The 22,513-nt window shown below is 48.3% G+C and overlaps 1 protein-coding gene across 1 annotated transcript in view; it reads right to left on the minus strand.

The window, feature by feature from the left end:
- Window positions 1-22,084, minus strand: part of MGARP (mitochondria localized glutamic acid rich protein) — a 543,910-nt gene extending 521,826 nt beyond the window's left edge. Inside the window, exon 1 of the mRNA XM_085641521.1 lies at window positions 21,903-22,084. Coding sequence (XP_085497647.1) covers window positions 21,903-21,972 — 70 coding nt within the window. The 5' untranslated portion in view covers window positions 21,973-22,084. The remainder of the gene's footprint in view (window positions 1-21,902) is intronic.
- Between the last annotated feature and the right edge of the window lie 429 nt (window positions 22,085-22,513).

The raw sequence follows: 22,513 nt of genomic DNA on the forward strand, positions 1-22,513 counted from the left end.
ATTTTACCTAGGACCTGAGGTACTAAAGACGGTCCCCAAAGGCAGAAGCAAGAATTGTACCACTCTAACAGACCCCTCACTAAGATCGTGCAAAACTGCCACGGCAGGCTGCGTATCTTGGTGCAGACAAAAGTGAAAACACGACATGGCACATGGCCTGTGTGCCATGCCAGCAGACACTGTATGCAGTATAGGTATGCGCCCCTACAGTAGGCATTACAGCCCATAGGCAGGGTGCATTATACTAAATGTGAGGGTATACCTGCATGAGCAGATACGCGTGTGTACAGGTCCGTTCCATTACTGCCCGTACAAGTGATCAGTGAAGCTATTTTAAAAGCATCTGCTGGACACTGGTGAAAGCGAGTTCCTCAGCTACATGAGGGCTTCACTGAAAATAGGGATATTTGGCGTCAGTCAGTCAAATAGTTATTTATTTAGACCTTACTCTGTAAACCTTCCCATAAATACATTCTAAATTCATACACAGATAAAAGTGGTTAAAACAAATATAAACAATATAAATACGGGGGCGTGGCCAAGGACGTCAAGATGGCGGTCGCACTTTCGTAGTGCTCCAGACCCCTCCGTCATCCGTCCTGACCCCGCATACCATCGGGGCCCACTGTGACCCTGCACTCCCTACCTGCTCACCCGGAGGTCTGGAGACCCCGTCACGGTGCTGATTGCGGCTCCTCAGTGCCGCAGCCGCTTCTCCTGCTCTGGCCCTCCTCGCAGCCTCCCGCAAGATGGCGGCTCCTGCCGCGGCCGCTGACTATCCGCCGGATCACCTCCTCTGCCAGTCCTGCCATACAGCGCTCCACCGCCGGCCTCCTGGCATCGGCCGGCGAGATTGAAGACCTGCTCCTTTCTCTGGGTGCCATGGCTGCTTCGGCTGACGCTGCAGGCGCCCCCGGGGACGACGGTCTGCTTGTTCGGGCCCCTCCTTGCACTTGGGGGTCCGCCCCTGGCCGCGGCTGCTTCGGATCCCGGCGCTACATGGCTCCAGTGCATTTGCCCGCCCGGACAGGGATCAGAGCCCAGTGGCCAGTTATTGACCGGGTGCATGGTGATGCATCCATCCCGCAGTCTTGACAACGCAGCTCGTGTGGGGTACATCCTTCCAGCTGGACCATATTTTCCTTGGACTTGCTCGCTCTCGCTGCTCATTCCCACCTCGGCTGGCTACCCAAGCAGGATCCCAGGAAATTGTTCCACTGATCAGGGTGCTGTGGTCCCTTTGTTTCCTCGCAGCGGCTTTGGCCGTGTCTCTCCGCTGGAGATCCCGCTACCCGCGCTGTGGGCCCTTCTGGACTGCCGTTTCCTTGGGTGCTGCCTTGCTGGCCTCCTATGCCCGGCTGCCATGACTGGTGGGGCGGCTGCGGCTGGCGGAGCCGGGTTTCCCCCCCTGCATTACGGGAGCCCCGAGCTACTTGGTGCTGTCTCGGCCCCGCATGACTGGCCTACGGAGGGGCTGTGTGGTTCCTGCCTCCTGCTGTGGACAGCGTGAATTGCCTTCGCCAGGGGGCCATCGCCTTGCTCCGGTTGGGCCCTCCTGAGCCACTGTGGATCCCCGGGGCGGACTGGATGATGGCTGGGTCCGGCTTTGATTGCTGCTGCCTGTGACCCCTTCGGTGGCCTGTGACCTTTGCTTCCCCCCCCAAGCGACAACTGAGGTGAGGCGGTCTTCACAAGGGTACGGGCCTCTGGGAGGGGGATCGGCCGTCGAACGGGCGGCAGAGGGGGGTGAAGGTATGTGCGACCCTGGGCCGGCTTAGTGCCTGTTTGGGCTTCTTGTATCCCCCCCTTCCCGTCCCCCTTGGAGCCCCGGAGGGTCGGTGGATCCTCGGCTGCCATCTCGGGCAGTGGCGCTTGGGCTTCTGGGCTGGAGCCGTGGGTTTCCTGGTGGCTCTGCCGGACTTTTTCTCCCTGGGGAGGGCTGGCGTTGATTCAACTGCCCGACCCGCTCATCTGACCCGGTGCCCCCGTCTGGTGCGGCCCCTCGGACTGCGGCCGCTGCTAGGGGTTTGGATCAGCCGCACGGTTCGGGCGGCGGGGGGGGGTCCTGGCTGTGGGCCCCCAGTCCACGGGCACCTGTCCTCTGAAGTTGTGACGTCCTGCTCCCACCTCCGTAGCGGGCCTCGGCCCCCCACGCTGCAGACCCCGAGGCCGACACTACTCCAGACACCCTTATCTGATGATCTAGCGTGCCTGGCACTCTTCAGACGTCCAGTGAGGCTCTGTGGATTACGATTGGCCGTTGCGGGGCAGAGGGGACTGGTTGCATCCTGGGCCTTCTTACCCGTCCTCTTCCCTGCCTCGTGACTGACTGGACTGTCCTGAGGAAGCCGTCGTCACGTCACTGTCCTGTATGGAGATTACCATGGTCCGGGACAAGGTACACAAGACCCCGGCTACCGAAACTCAGATAGACCAGTTCACCACCGCTGACGCTGGGGCTGCCGAAGGACTTGCTTCACCAAGCGATCCAGGCGTCGCAGTCCTCGGTCGAGGGGAAAATTGCTGAGGTCCGTGTGGACATAACACTAATCCGGCAGGACCTTCGCAACGTCAACACCAGGATTAAGGAAGCGGAGTCCCGAGTGTCTGCCGTAGAGGATGACCTTCAGCAGCTCAAGGCCCAGGTGAATCAGCTCCAATCCCACACTCAGGAGCTCTACCGGCGGGCAGAGGATGCGGAAAATCGTGCCCGCCGTAACAACCTTCGCCTGGTTGGATTTTCGGAGGGCATTGAGCAGGGTCGGGCGGCGGAGTTTGTGGAACGTTGGATACGCTCTTGGATGCCCGAGGGCGCGCTCTCCCCCTGGTTCACGATCGAGAGGGCGCATAGGTCACTTGCTCCCGGCCGCAGCCGGGCGCCCCGCCATGACCTATCATCCTGCGAATCCTCAACTACCGGGACAGAGACGCTATCCTGGCCGAATCCCGGAGGAAGCAACCGCTCAAATACAAGAACCTGACAAAAATGGTCTTCCCCCGACTACACCCGGGAGGTCCAATCTCAACGTCGCTCCTTTGCCGAGGTCAAGCAGAAGCTGCATTCGCTTAACATTCAATACAGGCTCCTCTTCCCGACGCGGCTGCATGTGATCTTCCAGGACAGGTCCCTTTTCTTTGAGTCTCCAGAGGAGGCATGGATGTGGGCGACGGAGGAGCGCCCGCTGCCTGCCCAGGACCGTGTGCGGCCTGCTGCTGCCGGAGAGGTGCGGCGGGACGTGCCTGTGCTCCGCCCGCGTCGCAGGCGCTCGGGGAGGCGCAGGGGCCGGATGCGTACACGCTCTGCCTCCCCGACGGGCCCGTCACGGGATCGCACGCCTGGGTCTTCTGGGGGGACCTTTCCAGCCGGAGGGCGCTCTGGCTCCTTGGGCCCCAACCCCAGTTCAGCTTCGCCTCGACCTTCCCCGATCGATCTTCTGGATACTGATCTCTCCCGCGTGATGTCCGGGTTCCTGGTCGGGGTCGCCCGAGACCTGTGGCTGAGCTCAAGTTTCATTCCCCATTTGATCAATGTGGCTTTATGCCTCGCCGGGGGACCAGGCATTGCCTCCGCCGCCTTCACCTCGCCCTTGAGAATCGGCACATGCTTCCTCCATATTTGTCCCTTCTCCTTATTGATTTTGAGAAGGCTTTTGACTCCGTTAACTGGAGCTACTTGGAAGCGGTGTTGGAGCAGATGGGCTTTGGTTCTCTTTTCCGTACCCTGGTGAGACTGCTTTACCACCGTCCCCGGGCACAGGTCCTCGTCAATGGCGCTTTATCCCGCCCTTGCCCCATTGGACGGGGCACGAGGCAGGGATGCCCCGTCCTCCCCGATCCTCTTTGCTCTGGCTATTGAGCCGTTTGCTTGTCTTGTCCGCAGCGACCATTCCTTGACTGGCTGGAGGTGTCCCGGTCTAGCGGAGGACAATATTGCGCTATACGCGGATGACGTGTTGCTGTTCCTGGCAGACCCCACCCGGTCGGGACCTCGTTGCCTTCAGGCACTGGCTATTTTTGAACGAGCTTCCGGCTTGCGGCTCAATCCGGCCAAGTCTGTCCTTGTCGCCTTACACGCGCCGCGCGAATGCTTTGATTGGCAGTCATCGATCCCTCTTCGGCGGTTGTCTTTCAAATATTTGGGGATTTGGGTTTCCCTCCTCCCTGACCTTGCATGGGAGCTCAATGTCACCCCGCTGGTTAAGCAGGTCCGTGCGGATCTTCTTAAATGGTGCAAATTGCCTTTAAACCCTCTGGGCAGGATTGACCTGTACAAAATGATGATCCTGCCCCGTTTTTTGTACATGCTCCAGAACACCCACCTCCCATTCGCCAGATCTTGGTTCCGGGATATGGACGGTATGGCCACCAAATTCCTTTGGGGAGGACGGAGGTCCAGGCTGGCCCTGGCCCAGTGCCGAATCCCACCGTTTGACGGGGGCCTCGGAATGACGAACCTCTACCTCTACTACCTAGCGACTCGTCTCCTCACGATTCATGATTGGTTCAATGGGGGCTGGTCCGACCCAGCGTATCGCTTGGAACTCCATCTCTTGGGCTTCTCCTCTATCCAGGGGATGCTTTATGGGACCACAATCCCCCACCCCCCCCCTGAGCTCTTCCTGAGATCACGCACGGCGTATTCCTGGCTTGGCATGCCTCCCTGAGTCATACTCGATGGACAGGCCGGCTGACCCGCTATACTCCCCTGTGGTGTGGCACGAGACTTCGTGAAGTCGCTTCCCTACCGGGGTTTCAACAGTGGGATCTCATCGGGGTAACCTTGCTTGGTGACGTCTGGAGCAGCACCCATATTCCTACAGGCCAGGCACTCCCTCCATCCCTCTCAATTCTTTCGGTACTTGCAGCGGCACCATGCACTCTCTTCCCACATTCCAGATGGCATGCCCCTGCCTGAATATAGCCCGCCCGCGGCCCGAGGCACAGGTACTGACTTGGGACTTGGGGAAGGGTGGAGTCTCTCGGATCTACCGTTCACTTACCAACAACACTCCTAATTCCCTTTCCCTACGCCGCGAGAGGTGGGAGGGCTGGTTTGGGGTGCTGGAGGATGAAGACTGGAGGGACGCCCTGATGGCCCCTAGGACGATCGCGGTATCGGCGAGGCTTCGCCTGGTCCAAATTTACTTTCTGCACGCCGCCTACCTCACACCTCTGCGTCTTCACCGTGGTGGGCTTCAGCCTGACGCCCACTGCCCCGGTTGTGCCCACCCCCATGCCAATTTCTACCATATGGTTTGTCGTGCTCTGCGATCCGAGATATTGGGAATTGTTAACCCAAGACCTGACGGATGTCCTGGGGTGGGAGGTGCCTCTCGCTCCTATACATGTTCTGTTGGGAGTCACTGACGGATTGGACGGCTCTAGGGCAGAGAAACTTTTCCTTAACACAGCACTGGTGGTCGCTAAGAGGGACATTGCTGAGCATTGGTTGGACACTGCTCCTCCTACTCTAGGGCAATGGCGCCGGGGGGTGGATTGGTGCACTGCACAGGAGCGGCCTCTATACGTGGCCAGAGGATGTCCTGAGAAATTTCATCGTATGTGGGGCAAATGGGTCGGGATACTCGATGATTGAGATGGTGTGGTCCTCTCTTCAGGCACATGTGGATATGCTTTTAGTGATTTCCTTTTGTAATCTTGATGTCACGGAGATGTGTTTTTCTCCCTATTCTGATGATGCATATGTGGCTCTGAATGGTGCTGTTTGTTCTTACCTACAAAACTCAATAAAATTGGTTGTCAAAAAAAAATATATATATATATAAATACAATATAAAAGGAAAAAGCAGTTTGGCGGAGGGTCTATCAACCCACAAGGTCCCTTACAAATTATTCAACAGACCTTTGAATGACTACCGTATGGATTTCAAAGTCTCCCAATTGCACGTACGCCATTTAAAAAGGTAAAGTCTACCAACAAGTTGAGGGCTGATCCCGATTAGTAATTCCATAAGTGAAATAAAAATGTCTTTTAAAAATGTTTTCCATTCAGCTAAAAAACAAACAGTGGAGTAAAATGTGTCACATTACATTTTGCCTTCATCCCAAATGTGTACTTGCCCTGCTCATCTCTCATTGCTACTTTTGTCTTCTTATCTATGTAACATGGGTTGATCCCAAACCAGAATTTTAACACCGCATTCCTGAGCTTGGGGTTTGGTAAGGCCTCAATATAAGGAAATTTATCATCATTGCTCTAACCTTTAGACAGAAATTGAATGGACGATTTAACCCTCGAGTAAAGCAGATCATCCTCTCTAGCACTTTTGGTTCTAATGAAGCTCCTGCTTCAGGGATTTGTATCCCTTTCATCCACTGATTTGGCATCAATGACAATTTTAAGCAGACCTTACCTAACATATGTCTTACTTGGGAGGCCCAGGTCAGTTCACTGTTCTCTATTTGTGCTTTGCATAGGTGTGATATTTTGGTGAATTTCCTCTCTATTTAGTCTCTGCTAGAGTGTCAGTGTAGATTGTACACCCAAATTGCTTCAGGTTGTTAGCTGGTATTCAACCCTTATGGCTTGGATCATAGTTGATAGCGTCAATGCGAGGAGCCCTTTCACACAATGACCCTCTTCAAGATTCCAATCCAATTTGCCACCTAGTGTTAGCACTTCCAGCCCATACTGGAATTAGGGACAAACCATTGCATTTAAGGCAGACAATATGGGGCGTTGAGAGGGCTCTCCATACTTCCGGTAAAACAGTTTTAAGCCCCATACAGAGATTAATGCTATTATTTTTAGCAATTCAATGTGATCACTCCAATTTAGCTTGGCATTAAACAACATACCCAAGTATTTATATTTGTATACCAGATCAACTTTTTTATTTCTTCCCCCCCCAAGCACCAATCTAACCTTTCCCCAAAACCATTATCTTCGTCTTTTCCAAGTTAACCATAAGGCTTTTGCTTAAGCAATAGTCGTGGAAGGAGTCCAGTTTCTTTTGTAGTCCCACTTCTGCCATGTCCACTACCACCAAATTATATAGTAGGCATGGGACGTGGGTCCCAATCATTTTAGGGCAGAGGCCGTCCACGTTCTTTAAAACATTTGGCAGATCAGATAAAAATAAAGAGAATAGGGGAGCCAGGACTCAGCCCTGTTGTAAGCCATTCTTAATCTGAATTTTCATCTATAGGGTCCCTCTGAAATCCAACATCACTCGGGCCAAATTCGGACTGTGTAGCTCCTGAATAAGAGCAAGCAGTGATTTGACGATGCCGAGCCACCTCTGCATACCAAACAACAGTTTACGGTTGACCAAAACGAAGGCGGATGGAAATCAACAAGAGAGAATTATAATCGTCCCCTCAACTCAATAGACTTCTTTGCCATTGCTCATAAACTATGGCAGTGGTCAATTGTTGAGTGGCCTTCTTTAAAGCCACCTTGCTCAACCGGCATCACGTTATTTTGCTCCCTCAAAGAGTTTGGTGGGGGAGGAGGGGGGGGGGGGGGGGGGGGAGAAAGAGGGCGATATTTCCTCAGATGATAAAATGCAAACTGGAGATTAAACAGTAGCAGACCAAACATGTCTCTCTGTAGCCATACTGCACATCTCCCAAGTCTACTTCAAGCACTGTAACCTGAGGAGCAAATGCTGTGGGGCTCTGTTTGTTTTGTTATTCAATTGTGGTCAGTGGGGTGTTGAGACGCTTCTAAAATTGCTGTTTGTCAAGCAAGCTCTTGAAACAGAGGGGTCACCCACATACGGGTGCCCTGTGTGAATAGGTGGGGGCTCCGACTGATGCACGGTCTATTGCTTTAATTCACTATGTATCATTTTCCTTAACAGTCCAGTATGAGAGCAGATTTAAGCAATGCAGCGCTGTACAAAAACCTCACAAATACAGTTAATATAAAGGTCACGCTTCACGTTCAATACCAATATAGACTATAGAAATCATGACAAATCAACATATTTTGAGCGACTCATGGGAACGTTATCAGGCAATGGTGGCATTTTGGAATGTTAAAAAACAAGTATTACTTTTAATAAAAGTCACTCAATTCAGTGACACAATAAAAAAATTATTTTCGTTTTGAATGCTATCATTTATTTTTGTTGTTGTTTGCTGCTCGAATACATCTTTTGACTGCTTGACTCCTGCTTTGGCTCTCAGAACCAAGCCAGAACCCTGGGACGGCTCTCCTCAAGTTTGTCCGTGCCCCCCATAACCCCCTCAGAAATGTTCTGTCTCCTACACCCTGGAGGTAGTAAGTCAAATGAGTAAACCCTCAGGTTGTTCAACATTGTTAAGTGCAGGAGGGTTAACAGAAGGATACCTAGAAGTCTACAAGTTAAATGTTTTCTCAGTTCAAATTTAGTTTAGTTCTTGAGGAACATCATCTTACAAAGCTGTATTAAGCTCCTTACATACAAAATATGGTGTGGTTACCAAGTTTAGAGTCCATGTCCAAACATTCCATGAAAGGAACAGAGGACAACGTTCCAGGTTTATTTAAATGCAATAGGAGACAAATTTGCAGCTGACAGATAAGCATGCATAAACTGAATTGCTTTGGGTGCTGAACAGATGCATAAATGTGCACTCTAAGCAAGGTGGGTGAGAAAGAACATAGTCAAACTACTGGATTGGTGACTTACTTTATCTCACATACAAACAATATCACAAAGAAATAACTATTTTGTTCCAGAACAAATCGTTAACAAATATATATCAAGGTTAAGACATGGTGCCTCATCTCATCAGTTTTTAAAAGTTAACTAATTATGCGACACGGCAGGATCAGTTTAATATGAACGCCAAAAGCAAGGGAAAGTTTATGGTCTTGTTAACCCCTGTAACTTTTTGACCACAAGGTATCCACGCCAAATTTGCGTCCTTTTCTTCCAACATCAAGGGGATTCTAAAGGTACCCAGGGTTTCTGGATTCCCCTGGCGGGGGACCCAGAACTTAGCCAAAATACAGCTAACTTTTTTTTTTTAATGGGAAAAAAAGTGCTGCAAATGATAGCGTCTGTTTTCTTCCCTGCAAATGGTATCAACAAAGGGTTTGTGGGGCTGAAATCACAATTTTCCCAGCTTTTAGGGACTGACAGACTTTTTTGTCAGAAAACCAAAATTTCTTACACAGTTTGCGCATTTTACTGGGACATAGCCTATTTTTGCTATTTGTTGTGCTTTCAACCTTCTTCCAGTTAATGGTAGAAATGGGTATGAAAGGAATAATGGATCCTGGAAAGCTATACATTTTAGAAAAGTAGATAATTCTGAATTCAGCAAGGGGTCATTTGTGTAGATCCTTCAAGGTTTCTTTATAGAAACTAACAGTTGAATATAGGAAAAATTTGTGCCAACGTTTTCACCTTAACTTCTTCTAATTATGACAGCTGTTTGAAAGCAATATACCGTTACATCCGCTGGACCTTTCTGGTTGTGGGGTTATATAGGACTTGTAGGTTCACCAAGAACCCGACAAACCCAGAGCCAATAACTGATCAGCGTCTTGAAATGTTTTTTTATTATGTGCCGGGTATATAGCAATTCATTTGGAAAAATATATACAGTGAAAAATCGGTATGAAAACCTATGTATTTCTGAAATTGGAACAAAATATAGTTTAGAAACAGCAGCTATTTGCAGATTTCCGAAATGGTGAGTACCATACTAGCATGAGAATTATGAAAAAAAAATTAAAAGGGACTTCTTTTTTACACATTGTTTTCATTTGGAAGGCAGAAATGCATCGAAAGTCAATAGGTAATAACAGTTTCTGTGTTACCCTAAGTCTCCCGATAAAAATGGTACCTCACTTGTGTGGGTAGGCCTAGTGCCCGCGACAGGAAACTGCCCAAAACGTAATGGACATAACACATTTTCACAGTGAAAACTGATCCTTTTTTTGCACAGTGCCTAGCTGTAGATTTTGAACCCTAGCTCTGCCGGCACCAACTAGACACCCAGGGGATTCCAGGATGGGGTGACTTGTCTGGCTCTCACCAGCTTCTGTTACCCAGACTCCCTTGCAAACCTCAAACTTTGTAAAAAGAATTTTAAAAAATATTTTCCTCACATTTCTCTGTGGGAAAGTTCTGGACTCTGCACGGATCCACACATTTCCTACCACCCAGCGTTCCCCCAGTTCTCCCGATAAAAATGGTACCTCACTCGCGCGGGTGGGTCAAGTATCCGCTACAGGCAAGGGCCCAAAACGTATAGAGGAGACATCAAAATTACCTATCACAAAACAACCTAGTTTTGCAAGGGGGTGGTCACCTGGGTTTTTGGCCCGGGGGCCATCTTGGGAAACTACCAAACCCACACATTTCTGAAAACTAGAAGTCCAGCGAGGTATCATTTTACTCGGGAGACTAAGGAGAACGCTGTGGGGTAGGACATTTGTGCCAGCACTGTGATTCCACACAAATATATGTGGAAAATATGTTTTTTCAGCTAAATTTGAGGTTTGCAGGGGATTCTGGATAGGAAAACGCTGGGGGATCCACACAAGCCATACCTCGCAGGACTCCCGGTGGCATTTTTTTTTGGTGGGGGGGGCATTGGAATGCCCATTCTGGGCAGCCCCCTCCCTGAACTTTGGAAAAATAAAAATCCCTGGTGCCTTGTGGGCTTTCTGCCCCCCCCCCCCCCCCCGGGGGGGGGGGGCATATAAGGGGCTATTGCCCCATCTACCTCCCAGGAGGGGCAGAAAGACTGTAGCATTTTGTATTTTTGGGTGGGGGTATTTGTATGCCCATTCTGGGCAGCCCCCACCCTTGCGTATATATTTTTTTAAAAAATCCCTGGGGCGTAGTGGGCTTTCTGCCCCCCTCCCCCCCCCCGGGCAGATCAGGGGCTATTGCTCCCATCTGCCTCCTGGGGGGGGCAGAAAGTCTTATTCCTTCTTTGGAGGGGTGGGGGCGTTGGCATGCCCATTCTGGGCAGCACCCACCCCTGCTGTATAAACAAAAATTCCTGGCGTCTAGGGTGCTTTCTGCCCCCGAGGGGACAGATTGGGGCAGACAGGCCTTTGCCCAAGGGGCCGCTCCCCCCTCCCTAGTGGCTAGTGGGTGGATCCCTGCTTGGGTGATCGCCCTCCTGGGGCGATCCCCAAGCAGGAATCCACTAGGGAAGGGTACCATTGGAAAGGGGAGATTCTCCCCACCTCCTGAGGCCCCAAGAAATAATGGAAATCTGAGAGAAAGTTGCGCTGTATATACTGTTCCTAAATAGGTACAGGATGTACAGAGTCCACAGTCCCCAGAGGTTTGGCAGAGGCTAAAGTTAGATATAACCTTACTCTCTAAAGTGGTAGCTTGGTCAAGCAGTAAGGCAGTATCAGAGGACAGTGTAAAGCATTTGTTGTACACACTCAGTCAGCAAATGGTCTCACACACTCAATAACTGAACTCTAGGCCAATGGTTTATATATAAAAAAATATATGCTTGTTTTATTTTAGAACCAACAATGGGTATTAAAATATACTTTCTCAGAAAGAGATGCTTTATATAAATACTTTTGCAATATGCAATTGACTTTTGTAAACAGTTACAAGTGGTTGCAATAGGCAACACTATTTTAAACACAATAATGCATTGAGTTCAATGGAAGTTTCAAGTTATTTGCAACAGATTACTTTTAGGATTACTTTTGGAATTCCAGGACTGGATCCTAGATTCAATCCTGGGTCAGTACTTGGAATCAAGTGATAGAAGTCGTCTTAATTACTGTGATGAGTTTTTGACAATATTTTGCTATTTTAAAAGTTGACACTTAGAAAATATTTCATAGTAAACAGTCAATGATTCCCTATGGCAGAAAATTCAAGTTGCAGGTATAGTATGTTCTCGTTACTTTTGTAATCCAGTACTGGGTGCCTAGACTCAGTACTGTGACCTTTATCCAAAACCGGTAAGTAATTACGTTTTCAGATATTATACGATTTTTAAAGAATATTTAAAGATTGCAGAAATTGACACTTAGAAGAAATTTCACAGAAAAACAGTCAATGGCTTCCTATGGGAGAAAATTGGGTTACTGGTAAGTACAGTTGTAAGTATTTTTCAGAGTCAGTGCTGGGCACCAAGATCCGGCACTGGGAGCTCACCTAAGAGCAGGTGAGTATTTTCGTTTTCGTTACTCGGCTGCTTTTTGGTGAATATTTTAAGTTTTGAAAAGTCCACACTTAGAAGAATTTCAGGAAAAAGCCAGTCAATGTTACCCTATGAAGAAAATTGAGTTATCGGTTTAAAGGCAAGTACTCGACTGGCAGAGTCGAGGTTCTGGGCATAGACTCCGGGGTCTCCCAGGGTCAGGTAGCTGCAGTTGGTTCACTCCCAGTGGCACTAGGGCGGCCGGGTGCAAAGTGAGTTAGGCCCAATGTCATCCTACGAGGGATAGGGGAGCCTTGGTTGGTGGCTGCTGACTAGCAGGCCACGCGGCTGTGGGAGCTGGGCTCCTGGTCACTTACTCAGGTCAAGTGGGGAAGTGGATAGGTGTAGAGGTTGCACTGCCAGAGCCACTCATGCGGCTGGGTGCAGGGTGCTTTTGAGCCTTCGGGCACTTAATTGATTTCAATGGGAAATCTCCGGTTTAGAAAAAGACTGCAAGCTCGGGGACGAGGATTCTTCAGGTGCCACCACCACTTCGAGAGGTAAGTTGGGTAGTTGGAGGATAGGTAGGTACCCCGGGATTGGGCACAGGGGGCCGTGGGGCGCCGGGTGCAGGGGTGCCTTTTGGTGTCGGGAAATCTTACCCACTGTTGATCGCGGTAGGGGGGCACCTTGTTCTGAGGCTGCAGGCTTCTTCAGGAGTGTCGAGGGAGGTCCTTGGATGCCCGACTCGGGGTCACAGTCGCCGTGGGGTCGTCCTCGTGGTCTTTGTTAACTCCGGCACAGGCCAGGCTTGGCTGGTGAAGAGTGTGCTGGGTTCGCGGTTCCGGGCTGCTGCCAGGGATTAGAAGTAGGTTTTGAGTAGAGCCTCTACTCATGGGAGTCCCAGGGGTTTGGAGTCAAAAGGTAGCCAGGTCCTCCGGGGTTTGTGAGGTTGCTGGCCACAAGAGATGCCGGGTTGGAGCAGGAGCAGGTTCAAGGGTCGACAGGCCGGTAGGGCTGGGGCCAAAGCAGTTGGTGTCTTCTTTTTAGCAGCTGCAGGGCAGGTCTTCTTTCTTCTTGCTCTTCTTTGGAATCTGGAATCTGGGGAAGGAAGGTTCAGGGTGCCCCTAAATACTAGATTTAGGGGCGTTACAGGTAGGTGAAGGGCAGGGGCCAATGGGTCCCTGTCCTGGGGTGGGTACACCCCCTATCCTGCCTCTCTCCTGTGGGAGGGGGCAGTAGCCTAGTCCTGATTGGGTAGGGCTTCCCATCTTCAAGATGGCGAGAGCCCGGGGATGTGCTTCACCTCGACTCCCCCACCTGAGGGGTGGGGTTGGCAGGCTGGCACATCCCCTGTCCTTATTTGGGGTTTCCGGCTAAACTTCCCGCCAGAGTGGGGGGTTGCAATGGCCTGGGGAAGCTCACAGAGGCGGCATGCCTTTGAAGCTTCCCCCTGCCCATCCTGGGGGAGGAGATCTAGCACCTCGTCCAGGATGTGCATTGTTGCAGGCCCAGGAGAGCAGGGCCTCTCCTACCCAGGGGTCCAGCAACATGTGTGCTGTGTGGCAGCCTAGACAGCCTCAGAACCGACGTGGATTGTGGGTTAGGTTTCAGGGGGCCTCTCTAAGATGCCCTCTGTGGTGCTCGGTACATTAAATCCCACACTGGCATGTGTGCTGAGCAGTTTGATACCAAACTTCTCAAGCTTCAGTGCTGCCATTATGGTGCTGTGGAGTTCGTGTTTGACAAGCTCCCAGCACCATGTACTCTTAAATGGCAGAACTGCACTTACAGGGCCCAGGAATGGACCTGGGTACTGTAGGGGCACAGGGCTCCTGCCTCTGTGCCCACACCACTGGCATAAGGCACCCAGCTAGAGGGGTGGCTGATGTATGCCAGGGCAGTGTAGGTTGTGGGCATGGCACAAAGGGATATGTGCCATGTCGACTCTCTGTTTTGTCTTGCTCCCAGACACTCAGCCTGCTAGGGCAGTGTGTGGGTGTTAGGGTACAGGGCCTCTAAGGGTGGCACAATGAGTGCTGCAGCCCTTAGAGGCCTTCCCTGGTCACAAGGCCCTGGGTACCATTTACCAGGGGCTGGCATGTGGCCAGGGTTTGCCAATTTGGTTTTGAGGTTTTTGTTTAGGGAAGGAACATAAGCCCTGGGCACCTGATTGGCAGGAGTCCAGGGCACACTCAGTCAAAGTACATTCAGCAATTCAGCAAAAAGTGGGGGCATACCATGCAAGAAAGATGGCACTTTCTCACAAAATCCCTCTGCTGTTTGCAGCAGAGTGATTTCGTGCCCCTGTCATCATGACGGAATGGTCCCGTCCTGAGTACAGGTGCTCATGATGGAACCATTCCGTCATGAGCACCGAAGGGGTTAACACCCATAAATAAAGGGAAGATACTGCAACGATATAGTGCAAAACTGCTGAATAATGTGTGAAAACAACGGATACAAAAGAGAAAGAGGATAAGAAGGTTATGACAGTGGGTGAACCTGAAAGAAGTTTTAACTTAGAAAAAAGTAGTAAAGGCAAAAAGAGTGGAATGGGTGTGTTGTTGTGTCATGATGTAGTAAGTCAACAGCTGAGGGTGTCCTGTAGTTCACTTACAACACCCTCCGGTAAATAAAAAAAATTGGAAGAACAATGAAAGTATTACTTTTGTATTAAATCTGCGGTAAATTGATTTTGCACCGTTAACACCATTTTTCTATTGTAAGTAAAGTGGTATACCACATCAATCAATTCACTCAGGTCACATCACTGCATGGGAAATTTGTAACTTATCACCACAAAAAAAAGACTAGTGCTAACTCCTCATTTAAATCTGGAAAGATGAGAGCGCCCAATTATTTTACCCTTTTAGAAAGACATTTGAGTCAATTTCACAATTGACGGTTTAAGAAAGGTTGTTACTTATATCGCAGTACTATCATAAATAGCCCCTCATTATCTGAATCAGGGCCTATATAGGGGAACTGCAGTGAAATAAATATACTATGATTATCAAAATATCTCAAGAACCACTAGGGAACGAAAATGCAGATGAAGTACCACCAGGAAACAAATGCTTGAGAAGTACTAGTAGGAACCAGAATGGGGGAAAAACTGAAACATAAGTTGCATCAAGAACCAGTGCAGTCACAGAACGCAACCAGGCCTCGAAAAATCCACTGGGCCACTTGCAATGGCGAGTCAGATTTGATTAGTTATGGAGCTATTTTTACCACCTACTGGTCTGTTCTGGCAAGTGAAAACAACCTGGAAAGAAGAGGTGTTCTGTTCATTGAGAAAGTGAATTAGCAATAAAGAGGACTTTAAATCTTGTTTTTATCTTGACACATTTGCTGTCTGTTCAAGGAAAGCGGTCAAATGTCTGTTTGTCTTTTTACTAGTTGCTGCTTGGAAAAATGAGTTTATTTTACTTTCTCTTACTACAGTTAAGAGGTTTTTGTCAAGTGAGCTGTCTGACAATGATTGTGAAACAAAAGGCTGTAAGGTAATTATTTTTCTAACACAACATTTAACTAGCTTCTAAATGCATAGTATAAATATTTCAAAATATATCAGGAGTTAGGAAAGCACTTTTTTTTTTTAATTGAGTAGTGTTATGTAAACAAAGATTTAAATATGAGCAAAACAAATCAGAACACTTTATTCAATAATGTACAAATGACAAATATTTACAGAAACTATTTGCAAATATTATTGTTTGTGCGCTATACAGTTTTATCAATAAAACTGCATGTCAGTGGGATTTTTGTGGTCAATTTAATGTAAAGTCTGCTGATTGCAAATGACAGTGTACTACCACTTCATGCTTTAGTTATGCATTTATGAAAATTGATAGGTTTTACACACGATTTGAGAAACATAACTGCCCAGTCCTGATGACAATGTAGTTCATGAACTAAGAGGGAAGTCAGGAGTCATGTTTATCCTTTATGTGGCAAGACTTGTATTCTATATGGATACAAAGTTTAGTCTATTAAACCAAACAAAAGATTTTTTTGCACTGCAAACATGCTGAAGTCTCATATTTGAAAGAGCTCTCATGTGAGATAATGAAGAAAACGGCGGCTCAGTGAATTAAAATATTTGCCTAGTGTTGGAACTGGCAGCGTCTGGTTGGGTGAAGGAATGACCCCAGCCAGGTAGAACCTACTGCTCCTGTCAAGGGGAGTTGTTTACACTCACTGTACAAATCCGTGCTGAACCTTGGATAGCTTGGCACTGAGCAGTCAGGCTTATATCCGAGGCAATGTGAAAGCAAAGGCACAGCAGTCACTCGCGATACATGCACTGAGCGTCACAAAAGATTTCACACAGGATGTATGTAAAAACATATTCAACACACGTATTCAATCATTATAAAACATATACTTTTAGGCATAAAAAACATTTGGAAATATTACTGGCAGTACTAGGCCCACTCGTATTGTTAGGATATCAATAGTAAGGACACTGTGGACAGTACCTAACCCAAGAGAGAGGAGGAGACAGAAGTCTTATGCAGTGCACAATGTAAAAAATATGTACATTCACAAAAATAGAACACTGTAGCAGCACCGCGGGCCGAAGCCACGCGGGTAAACCCAATGTCAAATGTATTGTGCTTTTGGAATAAAATCAACGTAAAACACGGCACTGACAGACAGAATCGTAAATTACAGGTGGTCCGCACACTATCACACACACTCACTCTGCACCACTATGCGGTACAACAGGTATCAGCCAGTTCGTACAGCAGGCTTTCACATACGTCCGCACTCAGCACCCTAATGCAGTGCCTCTGGTAACCAGCAGGTTAATGGCTCACTCCCTGCACACTGCGTGGCCCCAGCCTCCCTCCGCCCTCTAGTTCACCTTGATGGTCCAATACCCCGAGATAGAAAATAACTGCCCGTGCCTCCCGGACACTGGGCAGCATGCGGCCCAAGTCACACTTAGTTTAGGTCCTTGCAAAGCAGGTGGGAATATGTAGCAGTTTTAATTAGGAGGTAGACGTAAGCAAGGGGAGTTCAGCAGCCACTCAGGAGGATCACCCACAGGTCTCAGAATACAAAGGAGTCACGCAGTCTCTTGACCCACTTCTGTATGGTCTCGGAAGCGTTCCTTCAACCCAGTCAATCTCTCTCGCTACTACCTGGGGCCAAGATGTCTTCAGGAGAAGCCAGGTGTGGAGAGGGCAGTTGGTCCACAGCAACGAGGCTCAACAAGGGAACAACCAATGAATGGGGAGTAACAGGGGAGCCTCTAGAAAGGATGACAGGATGATCAGGGTCATGCCCAGGTGATACAGGCACAGCGTCTGGTGGGCTTTGGTATGGGTCGCACCAACAACTTCAGATTTCAAACACGAAGTGTTGCAATTCCGTACCTCCCTAAAATGAGGCACAACATCCGATGCACCATGATACGGTTGCGCCAGACCAGTTCGGAGGGAGACACAGACACAGACACACAGACACACACACACACACACGCTAGAATATGGCACTACTACGGGTACACCCCACCTTCGAGGGTTGCACCCTGTGAATTGGAAACCGCATGCAATGAGCAAGCAGTCAGCATGTTGCAAGAGAGAGAAATGCGGCATGACAGACGAAGCGGGCTTCAAGGGGTCAGGCAACAGGGGAAGCCCCACACTACAACTAAATGCTTATGAGCGTCAGGGTACCCGCAGTACAGAAAACACATGCCTTAGAGGTGGGCTAGATTTCTGGGGCTACGTACTAGACAATTCAGTCTCCAGACACAAGTCTTAGTTCCACGCTCACACCATGCTACCAGTTGGGATTCAGTAGCTGAGGTGGGCACTTGAGAGGGCACCGCTCTCCAGATGTCACAGGTAGATGGTATAGGTACCTCGAGGGAGATCTTTGATGTCCCCGAGACCTCTGGGAAAACAGGAGGCCCGCATTTGAGCCCTTGGAAAGCACACTCCAGGCCACGCCACACATAAGCAGGTCCTCGGCCAAGGCCAGCCACTATTCAGACAGTTATCCTTTATGTGCACAACAGAATCCTCTGGTAATATACACCATACAGTCTGGGTTCTGCGGTCCCACGTCCCCACAAGCATATCTCGCCCTTTGCTGAATTATGGCACCTGTAACAATACTGTTTTAGGTCTTTGAAGTTAAGGGGGTTTCCCTTCGAACCACAGATGTCGCCCCTAAATTGGAGGTCTGTCTGCCATGGGGCCATGGAATCCAGATATTAATCTTTAGTGGGGCCATGATCCAGCCCCTAGAGGCTAAGTGTCCAAACCTCTATCTTCAACCTATCCTATTCGGACCCTCAAACAGCAGAGGTCTGTCATTCCAGTGGGATGTCCATGGTTTATGGCGGTCACTTGGGGAATGCCCAGATGTGCTCCCCCGCCCCTTGGTGTCCACTGGAGTCAGACACATCTTAAGAATTTGGGTGCCCTGGGCAAAACATTTTGGGGGACCTGTTCGAAAATGCTTTGATCCAAAATATTCAATTCGAGCTCTTTCATGCCCTCTTTGGCCAAGTCACTGACGGTGCACAGGCAAACTCGTTCAGATTCAAAATTGGTTTACATCAAATATTCAGGAATAGTGTCCTGTGTTTTTAATATTGTAACGTCAGCAGCTCACTAATGTTATTGAAAATAATCTCCAACACCCTTCAATTTCTCATATTTGAGTTTCTGTTTTGATCTAGAAGAAACTTTAAGGATATTGCATGAAACAAACATCTCTCCAAAATGTCTGCAACAGATTCTCACACATCACCCACAGTAAAAAGTATCTTAAAGGAAAACAGTATTTAAAACAATCTGTTTACACATTATTCACGTTGATAAGGGCAAACCTCTCTGCAGAACAGAGCAGGCTCTTATCAGGGAGCCCCCTGAAAGGCTGGAGCCCCGGACCAGAGCCCACTTTGCCCATTCCTTAAAACATTTCTGCAGGCACCACAGTCCCCAAGACTCTGACCATAGAAAAGTCAATATTCTAGAAGAGGCATTTCTAAGCGAGTTATGCCAAAACCCTGTTACCAATGGAACGGGTTTGGCAATGCGAATCCATTGATGGGAAACATCATGACGCTGCTCTGCTGTAACCCGCTATTGCAGACCGAAGTAATGTCAACCGCTTCCCCATGTTAACCTATGGGAAGAGCAGGCCTCATAGGCAGTAAAAACACAGGTATTCCCCCACAACCAGGGTGCACGTGCGCTAGTGAGCACACAGACCTGTGTTGGCAGGTTGGAAACAGTCCCCAGCACCAGCGGTGCAAGTGCACCCACCCTAGTCTGCACAGAAGACCAGACAAGGGTTTAACTAATGCGTGTGCACGCACTACCCGGTGTTGGCAGCACACGCAGTCTCAGGTATCAGGTGTGCGCACATACAGCGGCCTACAATGGCAAGCTGCGCACGGGTTTATTCATGATAGTTGCCAGTGCGTACCAACCGGTCTGCCATGGCAGATCGGCCCACGTTGCAGAATATCGAATCAGCGTCACTTCCCAACACGGGTAAGAAGGGCACGTGCACTTTCACACCATATTTACAGTGGGAATGTGCCCAGAGGCCACTTAAGAGAATCGGCAAAACCCTGGCGGAAAAAGCAAAAACATTCAGGGAAACGCTAACTGGTGAGTATCAGGTCCAACACTCTGAAGAGAAATGGCCGGGCATCTTAGCCTCCAACCCCGATAGACCGCCACAGCAAGAGAACCTCCAGGGGCCAGGTCAGGATGGGGTATTACTAAAGATACCGAGGGATGGGGACATATAATACATTTACACATAAGAAGGCAGGGATCCGGAAAAGAGGCACCTGCGAAACGCCAACACACACCGCAAAGTATAGGGGAGGTGCCTTTCTGATCTCAATAAATACAGGTGGGAGACAGCAGTGTGGGGGGGGGGGGGATTAGTTATTGTGGTGGGGAAGGGGGGGGGGGGAATTGAGGCCTGCTTGGAAGAATCCTTACCGGACAAAAGATGCGACTGATGGAACCAGGACTCATGAATATAAGGAGCATGTATTATACACAATGGGTTGCACTAAATTTGACCATGCATTGCACTTACTTGTAACGCAATTAGCGAAATAACTGAAGGACATATTAAAGGCAATAAAGTTTGTTAAAAATAAATAAATAAATAAATCAGGTCCAACACTCTGGATCACATAATTTGAAACCAGTTTATGGGTCAAGAGCATTACAATTAGGTCGAGTTGATTATTTAGGTCACTAAACCTGCAGGTCTAGTAACATTTTAATGATTTTTTGCGGCCCGACAACAGAAAATACACTGGGAACCATAAGGAAAACAAAGTGCAGCGGAAGTCGAATTATGAACCACTACGAAGTAAAAGGCTGCATACGTGTTTTCAGAAACCACTTAAGGAAAAATGCTGTTAGTGAACCCAAACTAACCAAAATGCCGGAGAACTGTAATTATGAAGCACTAAGGCAACAAAAGAACGTAGAATTGCTATTAGGAAGCAGCAATTACAGACACGAAATGCTGATCAGGTATATTAAGGTACAACTAGGGAAACACTAACGACATCATCAAAAATAGTTATCAGAGACAACCTATGGATCGGATCAATCGAAGTGCTCTAATACCAGAGTGTTTACCCACATTTAGGCTATATTGACATAATTCTCAAGGATGAAGCCATGAATATTATACAGGGAAGAAATATTTATGTTAAGTGGAGCGTGTACTCGAAGACATTAAATATCAACGCATTAAAGCCTTTCCTGCCAAACCCGAGAGTTAGACAACTCTGTAAACCCATATCTATCTATCTGCAGGGTGCATGTTTACTCAACGTGTCTCTTCCGCACAGTGCATTTCAAAGCATACCTACCTTTGTTTTGTCCAGACCAATTATGTCTTTTTCCTCTTAAAGTCAAGACCCCATGGTTTAAACAGTCGATAAGTGCGTCCTGGAAGGAACGCTCATGGCTTTAGAATGTTTTTTTTTTTTAAAGGAAGGATGTTGAATAAAATTCCTCCTCTCGAAGCTGCAGAGTTTGCAGTAAGGAAGGTGCAAGGAGGGTGAGTCTGCGCACTGCGGGAGGCACGGGTCACCTTCGTAAGCATCAAGAGGGAAGAACTCCGGACACAACTAGGAGACGAAGGGCTTAGTGCAGCTCAGAGCCATGGCAGGCGGCACCCCGACACAAAGACACTACGGATATTTTGCCACATGCAAGCAGCAATAAGGAGAGCTTAGGAAACCGCGCAGGAGTAACTACTTTTCATCCAGGGTATAAATATATTAGTATATTAAATCATGGGTCAAATGAAGAAGCGAAATCCCACAACAAATAGACAAAACTATCAAGTAAGAGTTAACAGCAATCCGCCTTAACACAGTAAGTAACCTTCATGGCCCACAATCTCATAAATATCGCCATCGGATTCTCAAGAAATTTCGATAAGACTGCGGTAGAGTTTTTTTTTTTTACTTATTTCACTGCAATACTCTAAATTCTAAATTCTTGTAACCCAGTTACCACTGGTTCGAAAACCGACCACGTTTGTTTTTAACCACACGTGCCATTCATTGCCTATTTAAAAGGGAGCTTTTTCATGGTAAAAACGTTAAATTTCTTTTCAACATTTTCCAACTTAAAACAGCAACCAGTCCACTTTGAGTCAAGGGACGTTAACATTCATATTTTAAGTGGGAATAAGAAAAATATTATTTGTATCCTTTGAACACGTGCACGTTCCCCTCTTTTTGCAAATATATGATTTAGACAGTCCCCTGAACTTATAATATGTATGCTTACCGGTCCGTGGAAGGGGGGCCCGGGCCAGGGGCAGCAGCCTCAGGCAGGCGGCTCTACACAGTGCGGACATGCTGCTGTCAGTTCTGGAGCGGCTCCTGTGAAATGTCACAACCAAGGCCAGCGAGCTTCTGACAGCACGCGTGCCTCCAACGGCCAGCTGTGAGACTGCTAGTACGGCGCGAGCACGCTTCCAGAAAGATTCCAGCAAATGAAAGGATTTTACGTGGCGATGAATAGCGCCATCTTGGGACATGCTTACCTTTGTATTTGTTCCTGGCTCTGCTATGGGTTTATTTGGTATACTGAATCATAGATCTTGAAATCAGTGCTTTAAAAATGTAAATGCGTGCACCATCTTCATTATTTCCCCTAATAGCAATTTATCTGTAATACACCAGCATGTATTTAAAATACGTCTGGAATTATTTTTAGGACGAGTCACATATTGTAGTGTTTAACTGGTACAGAATTACGTTGGTATGCTTTCCAATATTTTTGTTTTTCGTACGGCGACCTGGACTAAGAATTACTAAACGTATCTCTCTCAAGATGGAAGGTCTAATCACCTTCTGCTCGGCGCAGTTCCCCGCCCCTTAGTTACCGCCGTCTAT

The sequence above is a fragment of the Triturus cristatus genome, chromosome 2_2 (genome assembly GCF_964204655.1).
Source record: "Triturus cristatus chromosome 2_2, aTriCri1.1, whole genome shotgun sequence".
NCBI classification, from domain to species: domain Eukaryota; kingdom Metazoa; phylum Chordata; class Amphibia; order Caudata; family Salamandridae; genus Triturus; species Triturus cristatus.